Source organism: Salvelinus fontinalis, chromosome 37, assembly GCF_029448725.1.
Source record: "Salvelinus fontinalis isolate EN_2023a chromosome 37, ASM2944872v1, whole genome shotgun sequence".
Taxonomy (NCBI): Eukaryota; Metazoa; Chordata; class Actinopteri; order Salmoniformes; family Salmonidae; genus Salvelinus; species Salvelinus fontinalis.
In genome coordinates, this window is record NC_074701.1 from 9,964,478 (window position 1) to 9,978,575 (window position 14,098).

General features: G+C 43.0%; 1 protein-coding gene across 7 annotated transcripts in view; it reads left to right on the forward strand.

Annotated features, from left to right (window-relative positions):
• Positions 1-14,098, forward strand: part of lrrfip2 (leucine rich repeat (in FLII) interacting protein 2) — a 62,738-nt gene that overhangs the window by 42,271 nt on the left and 6,369 nt on the right. For 2 of the 7 annotated variants that reach the window (XM_055901865.1, XM_055901867.1), the window contains exons 4-8: positions 5,400-5,441; positions 5,782-5,913; positions 6,823-6,894; positions 8,091-8,261; positions 10,726-10,818. In XM_055901865.1, the coding sequence (XP_055757840.1) occupies positions 5,400-5,441; positions 5,782-5,913; positions 6,823-6,894; positions 8,091-8,261; positions 10,726-10,818 (510 nt within the window). Of the gene's footprint in view, positions 1-1,952; positions 2,019-2,328; positions 2,419-2,911; positions 2,972-3,351; positions 3,409-3,527; positions 3,570-4,302; positions 4,375-4,791; positions 4,909-5,399; positions 5,442-5,781; positions 5,914-6,822; positions 6,895-8,090; positions 8,262-10,725; positions 10,819-11,260; positions 11,354-14,098 lie in introns of all 7 variants that reach the window. The other 5 variants (XM_055901866.1, XM_055901868.1, XM_055901862.1 and 2 more) reach the window with 4 other exon arrangements.

Genomic DNA, 14,098 nt, shown 5'->3' on the forward strand with positions numbered 1-14,098 from the left:
GTGCCATCTCCGTTTCCATCACAGCTGTCGTGATTTTCTTTAGATATAGTTGGTTGGACTTGCATAAAACTGTGGATGGAAATGTGGTTAGTGACTGATTTTCAACTAAAAGAACTTGCGTAAATCATGTAGAGTGTGCACATCTTACAGAATACTTGTCCTTTTTTATGAATGCATTTCAGGCAATTCTATGTAATTTAGGCCTTTATGACAGGAGACATCAGAATCTTTTTTTAATACTACACAAATTCTGAAATGAGTGGCTACTCTGACACTGTCAAGCAGATGAATAAAAGCCTATGCCGGGTTTCCCAAAAGCATCTTAGGAGAAGTTCATTGTTTGAACCATAGGATCCTTATGGTTCTAAGATAACCGGGCACTGGTCTTGAAAGAAGGAAGAAACACAGATTGTACAATATTAGGAGGAAATATATAAATATGATAAGCTACAGTAGGCTACGAAATCAACTTTCCAGTGGTACTGACTCACCCAATGATGAAGATGGATAGCATGTCTATGTGTAGCCTGGGCTCACTGTACAGGTGATGGTCTCGAGATAGGTCTAAGCTACTTTGAAAAACAGTGCTTTTCGTTGAGATTTAAACATTTTAGCTTCTACTGACAAATTAGTCTTCTCTTTTTTCAGCAGGAGGCATTTGCTTTCCAAATGTATTTCCCGCGATTTGTATTTTGAGATTTGCGAAGAGAAATAGAATCCATAGAACGAAAGTGCCCAATCAAGTCAGGACTGACAGACATTTTGAGCATACCCATGAGTTTACGATGTTAACTACCAAAATGCTACCCAGCTAGCACGTTTTGTTCCTTGGAAGTTGTGGGAGCGTAAGTGTTTGGTGGGAACGTAAGCTAGTAATTGGCCATTAAAACGTTCTAAGAACTGAAGTTAAAATTTCGTACATTTTGTCAGGGAGGTTCTGAGAATGTTTTTCTATGGTTCCCTGAAAGTTTTCCTGGGAGGTTTTATTAACATTCGGAGAACAGGAATTATAGGTTATTAAATATCATTCTGAAAACATTGCTAGCTTAGTTTGGGTTAACTGTTTTGAACTCCAAGTACAGATAGGACACGTGTAAAGGAATTAGCAAAAGGCTTTAATCATGCAAATATATGTATTTTTTTTATTGTGGTATGGCGTTAGTGATATTCAAACCTATGATCTTCTGCTTCCTATCCATGGAACTAGTCCACTGCGCCACCATGATGGAGCTAGCACGCCATGTTTTTTTTTACAAAGCGGTACATTTTTATCTATTCAAACAGCCCCATTTTCAAATGAAAACGAGCACTTATTAAAATAAGGTGTGGCCAATTAGTGGGCGCAGCCTACACACCTGAACACACTTAACAAGATAGAGGATTGAGAGTTTTGATGTTGGGAACAGAATGTATGATTTTTAAATAACTTTAGAACGTTCTTTGAACATTACTAATGTTTTTTAATGGAAAGTTTTCTTAATGTTCTGAGAACTGGACTTGAAATTGAACCATGAAGTCTGCAGAAAACGTTATGCTAAAGTACTGGACTCCCATAGAAGAACGTTGTTTGTTAACGTTCTCTGAACAATTTGAGAGTATTAGTTTAAATAGAACCATGAGGAAACCTTATGGGAAGGTTGTATGCAAAATAACGATAGGACAAACACACTCACCAAGCTCTATGAAACATGGTTCTCAGAACGTTATTTGCTAGCTGGGTTCTATTGATTATATTTCTATAGCCGCAAAGCAACAAGCTGTTCAATATTTGGTGCGTGTGCTGCCCAAATTCAGTCAGTGTTCAGACAGGAGTAATTGTATAATTCTGGAAACATTATTGCAACTTTCCATTGCTTTGGGTCTTGGGTCACTGTGACCCTAAGTAAGATTTGCTTTGGTAGCGTGAGTTAACTTCTGGTTTTCCCCCATTCATGACCTCTCTTCCATACCAGAGCTCTGTGTACAACGACCTGCATAAGAAGACTCCCGTGTCCAGCAGCTCCAGGAAGGGCCTGCTGGTCAGTGTGTGTGTGTCTGTGTGTTCTCTCCTAGTGTGAGCTTCTCTGGGGGCCTAACTGGAAGCAGTTAATTGGACCTATTTACATTGGTGGCCAATGTAATTGAGAAAATCTATCTAGGAAGTTTTTCTCTCTTGGTGCACGCTTTTATGTATTACATAATTGTTCCGTTATAGACATGATCCGTGCCCTGTGATACTAGATGGAAAGGCATGTCACAGCTTTGGCATGTTATTCTGCATTATTCATTTCCCCCTGTCTCTGTTTATGGTCATATCATACTATTCCACTCATCCTCTCCCTCCTCCAGACTGGCTTGTACCACGATCAGAGGAACTACAGCAGCTTAAAGAACACCACCAAACTTCCTGCCCCCACTACTTCCACCTATCAGCCTCGGGTTTGTCCTTCTCTTCAGTCCTGGCCTATTTCTAGCCCTTCCCTGTCTAGATGAAGTGGCGAAAGCTAGTTAGTTGAACTGAAGCTACTTAAAGAAGAATAGCGTTTTTTTTATCTACTCAAGTTTATGGGACGTATAAACGGCAGTTGAGGTGGCCCTTTGTGAATGGTTAACTACGCCCAGAGAGCTTTTATAGTGTCCGTGTGTGTTTGCACTCAAAGGTTTACAGTAGTTAGTTATTGATTATAATGAAGTGCTGTTGGACCTCAATGACGTACATGCAACACCTCATCCATTTTCAGTTGACGGGGACGGTCGTCTCACTCTGTAGTCGTATTCGCATCACAGCGCTCTATTCTCAGGGCCTCAGGGAAATGCCGTTTGTTTCTCCTCACACTGGGGACACTTTCCTACCAACCCCCCACCCCTGCTCTCTGTGGCTGTCCTCTAACTGTCTCACACCCCTTCTCCTCTACCTCTCCCCTCCTCACAGGCCCCGTCTGTGGCCTCCACCGCTGGCTCTGGTTCGGGGCTGACGCGCAGCTACAGCCTGGTCAGTGTCGCACTCATGCCTTCATATCACCTTCAACGAAGACCAGACCCCAGTCCTCTCTGATACATCTGATAGCCATGGCCAGGGTTCTCCCTAGGTCATTTATATTTGGGTCCAATGGTCACCGTGGCCACTTAGTGGGGCCGAGGTTATGCGGTCTGGTGGGCTATGATTGATAAGATATATGGCTTTTTGTCAGATCAGTGGCTTTCTACTAAGAATAACTACAGCAATCGGTTGATGCAGGAAACATCCCACTGTTTATATTTAGTTAGTATTGAGAAAGGCGTGCCACTCGGCCTGTAAGATTCTCTGACTGAGGTCGTTGCTCCCTCTTGTGCGTTGCTGAGTTCTGGATGCTCTCTCCCTTGTGCCTTCAGGCTTCTATAAATGACGACGGTCTGTATGGCTCGTACACTGGTTCTCAAGTGCATACCGTAAGTGTTCTGTGTGTCTATAATTGAATAGTGTTTAATGATGTCACCAGGGCCAGCAGCATACTGGCCTGTCTGTGTCCCCACCCTGTCAATGCTGTGTGTGTCCCTTCCCACTACAGCCCTCTGAGTACAGCTGGTGCTCCACCCGGAGCAGCCCTGTGGTGAGCCCCATATTCAGTCACACCACCTGCATGGTGTACACTAACCTAGTCTGGCGTTACCATACTCCCAAGCCTGGAACTGAGACTCTCCGCCATACTTAAACCCACACACTGCGATTACTAACAGGCTACCTACCCACACCCTCTTCCCTAGCCATCCTCACGGCACGCCTAGTGGTGCATAAATGGATGTTTTGTTGTCACACACTGGATAGGTGCAGTGAAATGTGGTGTTTTAGTCAGCCATAGTAGCATGGCGCCCCTGCGTCAAATTAGGGTTAAGTGCCTTGCACATTTTTAATATATAGCAGTGACTGGATAGACAATTAATTGGCAAAGTGTATAGTATCTTTCACTTTATTGCATTTGTGGTTTTGAGGTGCCATGTGTTGCACGCAGTGGTGTGCAGGTCAAGACAATGTAGGCTGATGGGACTACTCTCGTCAATTTGTTTGAGTTCTACTCCGTATTATTTGGTCAGATCAGCCTAATTACACGACCTGATGGACCTAAAAAGTAGTTTTGTTGTATAATCCAGATACAGAATGCCAGTAGGCTTTATTAGCTTGTGAAGGTCATCACAGCTCGAGAGCTTCAAAAGCAAATGAATATGCATCTGATTGACGTGTGTGAACGGAGACTCCTTTTCACTGTTAGTGAGGTGTGTGCCAAGTGCATGTGGACACAGTACTCTGATAAGGGGGGGGATCCTGACTGTTCATGCTCCTCACAGAACTCCTCTGACGACGATACTGCCAGCACCGTGTCCCAGGAGCGCTACAGTCGCGGCAGGAGAGACAGCGTGGTGAGACCCTGGGGTTCGGTTAGGCTCTGGAGGGGGGATTTCATAGTTACAGGCACTGTTTCTAGGGTTTATATATGGGTTATTTACTTTGGATGTCTCCCTTTTGGGGACCTTTTTGGGTGTGCCTTGCTGCTATCTTGTCAGTGTGCAGCACCGTTATATGTAGGCTTCATTCTACCCTTTTCAATTTCCGTTGTAAAATGGACAACGTATCTATTCGGTTCCTTTTTATTATTTTTTACCCTTTAGTTGACATTTCATTACACACTGACTGGATGTAGGCCTATGCCCTATGGCTCTCTCTCTCTGACTCTCCATGTTTTCCTCTGACCTCATTTCCTTCCTCTCCCTCGTTCACTATCTCTACCATCCGTCTGTCTCTGATCCCCCCCACCCCACCCTGTATCTGCTCAATAGTCGTCTGATTTCTCTGACGTCAGTGAGTCGGCCGCTGACTATTTCAGCCGCTCCAACCGCAGGGGCAGCGTTGTGTCTGACCTGGATGACCTGTGTATCCCAGACGACCTGGACGCTGTAAGTTACCCGCCATCAACACACTGGCGTGCGATGGAATGCACTGGATTGCAGTTGTGGACACGTAACACAGTGTTTTGGGCCGATTTCTCACAGCCTGTGTTTTCATACTGATGCCCAGTTATGTGCTTGCTGTATAGCCAACTCCTATAGTCATTGTCAATGTGTTGGCTATGTAGCACATAACAGATCTGGGACTAGGCTAGTTATGAATAGCATTATGGCTAGTTTTGTGTCTTCACAGCATGTGTTTGCTGCAAATAAAGGCAATTCAATAAAGTTCTCTGTTCTGAATAACCTGTGTGTCTATGCCTGGTATGATCTATGAACATGCAGCAGTCCCTAACTCATACCCCATCTACTAACTGATTTGCAGGGTGTGATCAGGTTTGGCATCGAGCATGTGCCACTTTGGATCCGAAATGAGTTCACGCATGCGGATGCCGTTGGCATGTCTGTTTTTAAATGGTTGTTTCCGTATTTCTTTTCAGCTGGATGAAAAATGTGATAAGACCTTCGTAGACTACAGCCGGGTGAGTACAACAAGCAGGAGAGATATATCCTGTGTTCGTGGTCTTCAGGCCATTTTATTTGTATCAGTGATGACCGTGACCAATGTAGGTCTAAATCATTAAATAGGTTTCCAGTCCATATTTCTACCTGCGTTCATCGCCACACCGTTCAGGTCCATATTGTTACGTTTCCTCATAACCTCCGCATAGAGCTGTGGTAATGCCGGGGTGATATATAATCTTAGTGGGGCTGGTTGGAACTGAATGGGTGGATCAGGAAAGCCAGGGCCCAGTAGTGTCAGTGTTGAATGACAGTCCTGGGGTGTGTCCGTTATGTGCTTTGTGTTGTTTTCTTTTCTAGCCATCCTCGCGCTGCACCACTCCCGGCCTCTCCCCGGCCACCCTGGCCTCCCTGGGGGGGACCTCCTCGAGACGGGGCAGTGCAGACACAGGCAGCATTGTCGATCCTGACACCAGTCTGAGTGAATTGAGGGTACACACACACACACACACACACACACACCACCACCAGTCGTATAAACACCATTGCATAAACAGCACTCTGAATGCTCAGCTATGAAAAGCCAACTGACATTTACTCCTGAGGTGCTGACCTGTTGCACCCTCTACAACCACTGTGATTATTATTATTTGACCCTGCTTGTCATCTACGAATGTTTGTACATCTTGGCCATGTACTGTTATAATCTCTACCCGGCGCAGCCAGAAGAGGACTGACCACCCCTCAGAGCCTGTTTCCTCTAGGTTTCTACCTAGGTTCCTCTGCCTTTCTAGGGAGTTTTTCCTAGACACCGTGCTTCTACACCTGCATTGCTTGCTGTTTGGGGTTTTAGGCTGGGTTTCTGTATAGCACTTTGACATCGGCTGATGTAAAAAAATATATATATTAAAAAAAGGTCTATATGAATACATTTAATTGATTACAAGGTTTAATTAGAACCTGTCATTATACGGTTAGATAAGAGTTGTGTGTCAGTACCAGTATCAATACCAATGTAATCTAAAACACTAACATTCAAATGTCAAATCGATTTGAAATATAAGTTACTTTTTACAGTGAACCATGTGTAGTAGTTTACTCTTTTCCTCACTACTGTTTTATTTGAGTTCAGAGATGATCTGGAACATCCACACCTCCCTGCTCTCAACGCCTTATGTTACGTGTTGACTCCATGTATGCACGGGAAGACTTTAAGTGACATGTTTCTTCGACTTCCTAAAAAGCTGTCCTTGTGTATGTCTGTGCATACCGTTGGGTAAATGACTGTCTTCAGATGCCAACAGCACGGGTGCTCTGTCTTAAATCTCTCAAACTGTCCTTAATTCTCCCTGGTTTCCCCCGATTCGCCCCAACCAACCCTTCCTCCCGTCTGCTCTACAGGATATCTATGATCTAAAGGACCAGATTCAGGATGTAGAGGGGCGGTACATGCAGGGGCTTAAAGAGCTGAAGGTAGAGGGGCCTGAGCTCGCAGCATGCCTTCTCTTGTCCTCTGGGAGCCTTATGGCATCACTAACCCCACTGTACCTACGTCTCCCCCTCCCTCACCCCCTCTAGGGCTCCACTGACTAACCGCTAACTGTAACACCAAAAGCACTCATTTCTATCTTGGCTCCCTGTCTGATGGCATGTTCCCTGCATGACCTTTCTTGCTCAGTTTGAAACTCACTGGTAATGGAAAGGATGGAAAGCCTTGCTTGAACCCCAGCAGTGCTTGGGGGTAAGAGCAAGACTAAGAATTGTCTTGTCATGCAGCAATCCTCTGCCTGTTGGATGGGTTTCAGGGTTTGTAGTCCTACCCAGAAAATGACACGCTTTCATTCACACAGCACTGAATGGCCTCCTGGCTTCTTTTCTGTAGCCACCCTAAAAATGTAACTTTTCTCTGAGTCTGAGGAAGTCAATTTGTGTTATTTTTTTATTTTTTTTTTATTTATTTATTTTTTACTTTACTAACCCATTAGCTGAACTTGCTCATGTTTTGATATATTTTTGTTCTTTGGCCTCGAGTAGTTTTTTTATTTTTTTCAGATGCCTTTTCATCACTGCCTTGAATCATTCCTCCGTAAAAATCAATCCACAATGGGTATCAAGTGTATCAGTTTTTATCACTTGTCCATCTCGGGTTTTGTCATTGATTACAATGTGAGACAATTCCAAGGTGGGGGAGCATTGTGATGACGTTTCAACCACCCCAGATTCTTAAACACAATCAAACCTGAGATGGACAACCGGTGGAGCCCTTGAGATGGAGCCTTTCCTCTGTTTTAGGTCTTATTTAAGGTACATAAATTGTATGTTTTTTTTTTATATGAGTATTGTTCATTTAGCGCAAGAGCTCTCGTCACTGTTAAAATGCGTCATATTGAGTTGAACTCATTTGAAGGTGAGACTGAAAAATAAAGGTTACATTTCAACTGAACTGCACCCTACCCAACATCTATAGCAGTGTCTGTCTGTCGCCAGGGTTTTTCCAACATCCCAAACATGGTTTCCTGGTTGAGATACTAAAGGAATGTAAGAGTAAATGTAGTGTTCTATTATCACTATCTCCCATAAATAAATGTAATAGTAATAATAGTCATTCTTTTTCTATGCTAGTTCCCACCATGGTTAAGTGTGTAAACACCTGTGTGTGTCCCTGGTAGGAGTCGCTCTCGGAGGTGGAGGAGAAGTATAAAAAGGCCATGGTATCGAACGCACAGCTGGACAACGACAAAGCCAACCTCGTCTACAACGTGGACACACTCAAGGACGTGATCGAGGAGATGGAAGAGCAGATGGCCGAGATGCGGAGGGAAACTGAGGACAAGTCTAAGGTGAAGTGTTAAACACACACACACACACAGCATTTTAGATAACCTTTATCATCTAGTGTTAACACATGCAAACTCGGACCGAGGCGAGTATAGCCATGCAGCAAAGTCTCCAACCACACTATCAACTTGTCCACACAGAGTGCCCTCCAGTAATATTGGCACCCTGGGTAAATATGAGAAAAACGGGCTGTGGGAATTCATTTTTTGGCTGTTTATCCTCTTGGTCTATTCAAAATATTCACAAAAATCAAACTTTTTAATTGAAGTAAGATTTTTTTAAATAAAGGTGAAATAAATTAAATAATCATTTTTCTCCCGAAAAGTGTGCCACAATTATTAGCACCTCTAGAAATTCTTAAGTAAAATCTAACTGAAGTGTATTCCCATTCATGTTTTACGTCTTTAAGTTCTGCGTGATTAGGAACACTTAAGAGGTAAGCCATGTCTTCCTGTTTCACTATGGGAAAGACCTGAGAATACAGTAATGATGTGCGACAAAAGGTTGTTGAGCTGCACAAATCAGGAAATGGCTATAAGAAAATAGCTCAACGTTTGAAAATGCCCATTTCCACTATCAGGGATATAATTAAGAAGTTTAAAGCAACTGGAGATGTTAACATGTGGTCTGGAAGAGAAAGTGTGTTTATATTGACCCCGCGCACAGTGAGGAGGATGGTTAGAGTGGCCAACAAATCTCTAAGGATCACAGCTGGAGAATTGCAGACGTTACTTGGATCTTAGTCAGAATGTCTCCAAAACTAAGATCAGACATAACCACAAGTTGTTTGGGAGGGTTGCCATAAAAAAAAGCCTTTGCTGTCATCAAACGACAAACTCGAAGCGCCTACAGTTTGCCAAACGTTACTGGAACTTTCATTGGGACCAGGTTCTATGGTCAGATGAGACTAAAATAGAGCTTTTTGGAAACAATCACCAGAGGTGGGTTTGGCGTAGACAAAGATAGCCATGCAGAAAAGTACCTCATCCCTACTGTGAACTATGGAGGTGGATCTTTGATGTTGTGGGGCTGTTTTTCTTCCAAAGGCCCTGGACAACTTGTTAGAATACATAGTATCACGGACTCCATGGACCTTGGAATCTGAAGGATCTGGAGAGATTCTGTATGGAGGAATAGTCTCAGATCCCTTGCCATGTGTTCTCCAACCTTATTACGCATTATAGGAGAAGACTCATAGCTGTTATCTTGGCAAAGGGAAGTTGCACAAAGTATTTCATGACTGGGTGCCAATAATTGTGGCACACATATATTTGAGAAAAATATTTGTTTTATAAGAATACATTTTTTTCTTTCTATTATTTTACTTAGATTATATTTTTGAATGAAACACAAAGAGGATAAACAATACATTTTTTCACAGCCTGTTTTGCTCATATTTACCAAGGGTGCCAATATTAGTGGAAGGCACTGCACCATAGTCAGTCTGACTATGATATCTACTGCTGGTGAGACAAAACCGCCACAGAGGCGCTGGTGAGACAAAACCGCCACCTTCTTCACCACACTGTGTGGGTGGACCATTTCAGTTTGTCCGTGATGTGTACGTCGAGGAACTTTCCACCTTCTCCACTGCTGTCCCCTCGATGTGGATAGGGGGGTGCTCCCTCTGCTGTTTCCTGAAGTCCACTACCGCGTATAGGCAGCGCCAAAAGCCAGAGGAGGTTGTGAAATATGAACACAACTCAAATGTTTTTGAAAATATAGATTGCTGTTATTTTCTATCGGTAGAATGACGATGATACTCTCAATGTAACAAAGCAGAGTGAGGGCTGGAAAGAGATGAAACGTGAATCATAAAAGCATGGGCTTGCCCTGGGCTCTGTTTCAAAATGGTATTATTATTATTTTTATGACAGAGGTTCCACATGTTGCCAAGATGCAAGTTCTGTGGGAAAAAATATTCCTTGGATTTTATTCTGTTATTTCATTATTCTTAGCCTACTGTAAAATGTGTGTTGACTGTGATCAGAATAGCCTGTGTCTTGTTTGTTTAATGAACAAAACAACTATAGATTTCATGCAGCCTTTTACTGACCAGTAACATAGTTAAACAAAAAAATAGGACATTCTTTTGAAAATAAATTGTTAGTCTTATGTTTCTTAGGACCTGCCTAAAACAAATGATTAATGGAATTCTTTGTGATGGTTTATATTCAATGGATTTATTAAAATAGACATCCACCCACATTGGCCCACGTCTACTCCTACCCTTGCCGCCATGTGCACGGGAGATATAAAAGGCTCATCTCTGCAAGAATGTATGAGTTCAAAATAAAAACACACTGTGAAGTCTGTCTGTAAAAGGGTATAAGTGTAAACACCAATGGAATATTGCTGGGGGGGGGGGGGGGGGGGGGGGGGTTGAGACTTTAGATTGTTTGAATGTTTTGCAGTTTTTGCCCTTTGTCATTGAGTCTTACAACAGTCCTTTCTCTTTCATTCCAGGAACTAGAAAGACAAAAGCACACATGCACAGTCCTGCAGCACAAACAAGTGGAGTTAAAAGAGGGAATGCGCCAGAGAGATGAGCTCATAGAGGTATGCCTGCACTAAGAAAGCAAACATTTGGTGGCAATCTGTTCTACAGTTCCATTCTCTACAGTCCTGTAGTCTCTGTACTGCAGTATCTTGATGAGGATCCAAAGTGTGAGACTGTGCTTCTCTCTCTGTCTCGCATTCATCGCTCTGTTTCTCCGTCTGCTCTTTATCATGTTTCTTTGCCTCGTCTCTCAATTTAAATGATCTTTTCTCCATAACATTTTCTGGCCTCCCGTCTTTCCTCTGGTCTTTTTTTGGTCTCTTACCTTACCTCTTACCTTACCTTACCTCTTACCAATTTCTATTCAATGCTTTTGTCTTATCTGCATTTCTTATTTTTCCTCTAAATTTATCCTGTCTTGTCTCTTTCTATCCTTTTAATCTATTTCATTGTTTTACCCTGTATCCCCATTCACTCTGTCTGTACGCAATACCACTACAGAAGAACCAGCGAATCCAGACTAACTTAGATACCCTCACCAGAGAGGTGTTTGACCTGCAGGAAACGATAAACTGGAAGGACAAAAAGATTGGGGTAGGAGGTCACGCTAGGGACTCTGAAGGATGTGAGAGGCAATAGATGTAGATGCACAGACATGTTCAGATAGATATAGCTTGCTTAGTTTTGGTTGTATGTCTGGAATTTGAAAAGTTTGTTCAGATTCAATACCCTTAACCCAAAAGCAGTGGTGTAATATACTTTAAAGTACTACTTAAGTAATTTTTGGGGGTATCTGTACTTACTATTTATATGCACTGCTCAAAAAAATAAAGGGAACACTTAAACAACACAATGTAACTCCAAGTCAATCAAACTGTCCACTTAGGAAGCAACACTGATTGACAATAAATTTCACATGCTGTTGTGCAAATGGAAAAGACAACAGGTGGAAATTATAGGCAATTAGCAAGACACCCCCAATAAAGGAGTGGTTCTGCAGGTGGTGACCACAGACCACTTCTCAGTTCCTATGCTTCCTGGCTGATGTTTTGGTCACTTTTGAATGCTGGCGGTGCTTTCACTCTAGTGGTAGCATGAGACGGAGTCTACAACCCACACAAGTGGCTCAGGTAGTGCAGCTCATCCAGGATGGCACATCAATGCGAGCTGTGGCAAGAAGGTTTGCTGTGTCTGTCAGCGTAGTGTCCAGAGCATGGAGGCGCTACCAGGAGACAGGCCAGTACATCAGGAGACGTGGAGGAGGCCGTAGGAGGGCAACAACCCAGCAGCAAGACCGCTACCTCCGCCTTTGAGCAGGAGGAGCACTGCCAGAGCCCTGCAAAATGACCTCCAGCAGGCCACAAATGTGCAGAAACAGACTCCGAGGGTGGTATGAGGGTCCGACGTCCACAGGTGGGGGTTGTGCTTACAGCCCAACACCGTGCAGGACATTTGGCATTTGCCAGAGAACACCAATATTGTCAAATTCGCCTTTGGCGCCCTGTGCTCTTCACAGATGAAAGCAGGTTCACACTGAGCACATGTGACAGACGTGACAGAGTCTGGAGACACCGTGGAGAATGTTCTGCTGCCTGCAACATCCTCCAGCATGACCGGTTTGGCGGTGGGTAAGTCATGGTGTGGGGTGGCATTTCTTTGGGGGGCCGCACAGCCCTCCATGTGCTCACCAGAGGTAGCCTGACTGCCATTAGGTACCGAGATGAGATCCTCAGACCCCTTGTGAGACCATATGCTGGTGCGGTTGGCCCTGGGTTCCTCCTAATGCAAGACAATGCTAGACCTCATGTGGCTGGAGTGTGTCAGCAGTTCCTGCAAGAGGAAGGCATTGATGCTATGGACTGGCCCGCCCGTTCCCCAGATCTGAATCCAATTGAGCACATCTGGGACATCATGTCTCGCTCCATCCACCAACGCCACGTTGCACCACAGACTGTCCAGGAGTTGGCGGATGCTTTAGTCCAGGTCTGGGAGGAGATCCCTCAGGAGACCATCCGCCACCTCATCAGGAGCATGCCCAGGCATTGTAGGGAGGTCATACACACTACTGAGCCTCATTTTGAGGACATTACATCAAAGTTGGATCAGCCTGTAGTGTGGTTTTCCACTTTATTTTTGAGTGTGACTCCAAATCCCGACCTCCATGGGTTGATAAATTTGATTTCCATTGATCATTTTTGTGTGATTTTGTTGTCAGCACATTCAACTATGTAAAGAAAAAAGTATTTAATAAGAATATTTCATTCATTCAGATCTAGGATGTGTTATTTTAGTGTTCCCTTTATTTTTTTGAGCAGTGTATATTTTTCTCAACTTTAACTTTACATTCCTAAAGAAAATAATGTACTTTTTATTCCATACATTTTCCCTGACACCCAAAAATACTCGTTACATTTTGAATGCTTAGCAGGACAGGAAAATGGTCCAATTCACGCACTTGTCAAGACCAACATGCCTGGTCTTCCCTACTGCCTCTGATCTGGCGGACTCACTGAACACAAATGATTTGTTGGTAAATGGTGTGTTGAAGTGTGCCCCTGGCTATCCGTGAATTTAAAAAAACAAGAAAATGGTGCAGCCTGGTTTGCTTAATATAAGGAATTCAATTATTTCTACTTTTACTTTAGATACTCAAGTATATTTTTGGAATGCATTTACCTTTTTATTCCTTAAGTATATTTAAAACCAAATACTTTTAGACTTTTCCTCAAGTAGTATTTTACTGGGTGACTTAAACTTTATTTTCTATTAAGGTATCTTTACTCAAGTATGACAATTGGGTACTTTTTCCACCACTGCGCAAAAGTGTAGATGGGAACAATCTGTGACATTGAGATCAATATTACAAAAAGATTTGAACAAAAAAGATTTTCATGCAGTTCCACATGAGTAGAGGAATAAAAGTGAATAGACCCATAACTCCACCTATACAGCAACATAGGCCTAGGACTATACATCCTTTAAGCAGGGTTCATACAGACATTGGCAAGTCAAATTCAAGGACTTTCAGGACCTCAAATGTTTTATAATTGTACATATAGGGCCTAATATAGAAGCCCCCTCCCCCAAAAAGCATGGGGGGGAAAAGTAGGCTATTAGCCACCACTTTTTTAGACCGTGCCAATGTTTCAATTATTACATTCTAAAATACAGTGCCTTCGGAAAGTATTCAGACCCTTTGACCTTTTCCACATTTTGTTAGGTTACAGGCTTATTCTAAAATTGATTAAATCGTTTTTCCCCCTCATTAATCTACAGAAAATACCCCATAATGACAAAGCAAAAACAGGTTTTTAGAATTGTTTGCTAATTTATTTAAAA